General features: G+C 39.2%; 1 protein-coding gene across 2 annotated transcripts in view; it reads left to right on the forward strand.

The window, feature by feature from the left end:
* Positions 1 to 2,500, forward strand: part of LOC117808886 (protein disulfide-isomerase TMX3-like) — an 11,631-nt gene that overhangs the window by 2,917 nt on the left and 6,214 nt on the right. For both annotated transcript variants that reach the window (XM_034678559.1, XM_034678560.1), the window contains exons 5-7: positions 385 to 430; positions 533 to 613; positions 2,495 to 2,500. The exon at positions 2,495 to 2,500 is cut by the window's right edge and continues 94 nt beyond it. In XM_034678559.1, coding sequence (XP_034534450.1) covers positions 385 to 430; positions 533 to 613; positions 2,495 to 2,500 — 133 coding nt within the window. The remainder of the gene's footprint in view (positions 1 to 384; positions 431 to 532; positions 614 to 2,494) is intronic.

Below are 2,500 nucleotides of genomic sequence, written 5' to 3' on the forward strand. Positions count from 1 at the left end.
TTGTTGTTGTTATTATTGTAGTTGTTGTTATTGTAGTTGTCGTTTTCATTATTGTTGTCATTATTGATGTTGTCATTGTTATTGTTGTTGTCATTATTGTTGTTGTTATTGTTGTTGTCGTTTTCATTATTGTTGTTATTGTAGTTGTTGTTATTGTTGTTGTTATTATTGTAGTTGTTGTTATTGTTGTTGTTGTTATTGTTATTGTTGTTGTTGTTGTTGTTGCCGTTATTGTTGTTGTTGTTGCTGTTGTTGTTGTTGTTGTTGTTGATGATGTTGTTGTTGTTGTTGTTGTTCATATGAATGTATTAAATCATGAATGTAAACTGTTAAATCTGCAGGCTGTCAGAGGTCACCTGAGTTCAGCTTTAATGTTTGTTTCAGGTTTGGCCAAAGAGTTCAGGGTCAGAGGTTACCCAGCCATCCTCATGTGAGAGTACACACACACACACACACACACACACACACACACACACACACACACACAGACGTATAAACACACTAAACTGTTGGTTGTGTTTTCGTGTTTCAGGTGGAAGAAAGATGTGAAGTATAATTACTCCGGACCGAGGACTAGAGACGGGATCCTTGACTTTGCTAACAGAGTTGGAGGGTGAGAGACTGAACCACAATCAATACTCAGGCTTTTAAACCAAACAGAGTCAGAGAGTCAGAGAGTCAGAGGGTCAGAGGGTCAGAGGGTCAGAGAGTCAGAGGGTCAGAGGGTCAGAGGGTCAGAGAGTCAGAGAGTCAGAGGGTCAGAGGGTCAGAGGGTCAGAGAGTCAGAGAGTCAGAGGGTCAGAGGGTCAGAGAGTCAGAGGGTCAGAGAGTCAGTGGGTCAGAGAGTCAGAGAGTCAGAGGGTCAGAGAGTCAGTGGGTCAGAGGGTCAGAGAGTCAGAGAGTCAGAGGGTCAGAGAGTCAGTGGGTCAGAGGGTCAGAGAGTCAGAGAGTCAGAGGGTCAGAGAGTCAGAGAGTCAGAGGGTCAGAGAGTCAGAGAGTCAGAGGGTCAGAGAGTCAGTGGGTCAGAGGGTCAGAGGGTCAGAGAGTCAGAGGGTCAGAGAGTCAGAGAGTCAGAGGGTCAGAGAGTCAGTGGGTCAGAGGGTCAGAGAGTCAGAGAGTCAGAGGGTCAGAGAGTCAGTGGGTCAGAGGGTCAGAGAGTCAGAGAGTCAGAGAGTCTGTGCACACACAGGAAGGACCTGACCGAAGAACAGGTCTGAGTCCTGGGTTCACAATCCAGTGACGTCATTCTGATTCATTTAAACAACAACATCTTTAAAGGTACAGTGTGTAGTATTTAAAGGTGCAGTGTGTAATATTTAAAGGTACAGTGTGTAGTATTTAAAGGTACAGTGTGTAGTATTTAAAGGTGCAGTGTGTAGTATTTAAAGGTACAGTGTGTAATATTTAAAGGTACAGTGTGTAGTATTTAAAGGTACAGTGTGGAGTATTTAAAGGTACAGTGTGTAGTATTTAAAGGTACAGTGTGTAATATTTAAAGGTACAGTGTGTAGTATTTAAAGGTACAGTGTGTAATATTTAAAGGTACAGTGTGTAGTATTTAAAGGTACAGTGTGTAATATTTAAAGGTACAGTGTGTAGTATTTAAAGGTACAGTGTGTAATATTTAAAGGTACAGTGTGTAGTATTTAAAGGTACAGTGTGTAATATTTAAAGGTGCAATGTGTAGTATTTAAAGGTGCAGTGTGTAGTATTTAAAGGTACAGTGTGTAGTATTTAAAGGTACAGTGTGTAGTATTTAAAGGTACAGTGTGTAGTATTTAAAGGTACAGTGTGTAATATTTAAAGGTACAGTGTGTAGTATTTAAAGGTACAGTGTGTAGTATTTAAAGGTACAGTGTGTAGTGTTTAAAGGTACAGTGTGTAGTATTTAAAGGTACAGTGTGTAATATTTAAAGGTACAGTGTGTAGTATTTAAAGGTACAGTGTGCAGTATTTAAAGGTACAGTGTGTAGTATTTAAAGGTACAGTGTGTAGTATTTAAAGGTACAGTGTGTAATATTTAAAGGTACAGTGTGTAGTATTTAAAGGTACAGTGTGTAGTATTTAAAGGTACAGTGTGTAGTATTTAAAGGTACAGTGTGTAGTATTTAAAGGTACAGTGTGTAGTATTTAAAGGTACAGTGTGTAATATTTAAAGGTGCAGTGTGTAGTATGTAAAGGTACAGTGTGTAATATTTAAAGGTACAGTGTGTAATATTTAAAGGTACAGTGTGTAGTATTTAAAGGTACAGTGTGTAGTATTTAAAGGTACAGTGTGTAATATTTAAAGGTGCAGTGTGTAGCATTTAAAGGTACAGTGTGTAGTATATTTAATTGTGAACCATCAGAAGTGATGTAACCTTTGAGCGAATCACAGCACGGGGGGTATGACTTGTCTTAGGAAGACTCCTCCTCCTCCAATCAGAATCCTTCAAACTGAACTGATGTAAGAATCTCTGAATATTAATGAGGTGATGAACTCCGTGTGATTCAGGCCGCT

Source organism: Notolabrus celidotus, unplaced genomic scaffold, assembly GCF_009762535.1.
Source record: "Notolabrus celidotus isolate fNotCel1 unplaced genomic scaffold, fNotCel1.pri scaffold_172_arrow_ctg1, whole genome shotgun sequence".
NCBI lineage: Eukaryota > Metazoa > Chordata > Actinopteri > Labriformes > Labridae > Notolabrus > Notolabrus celidotus.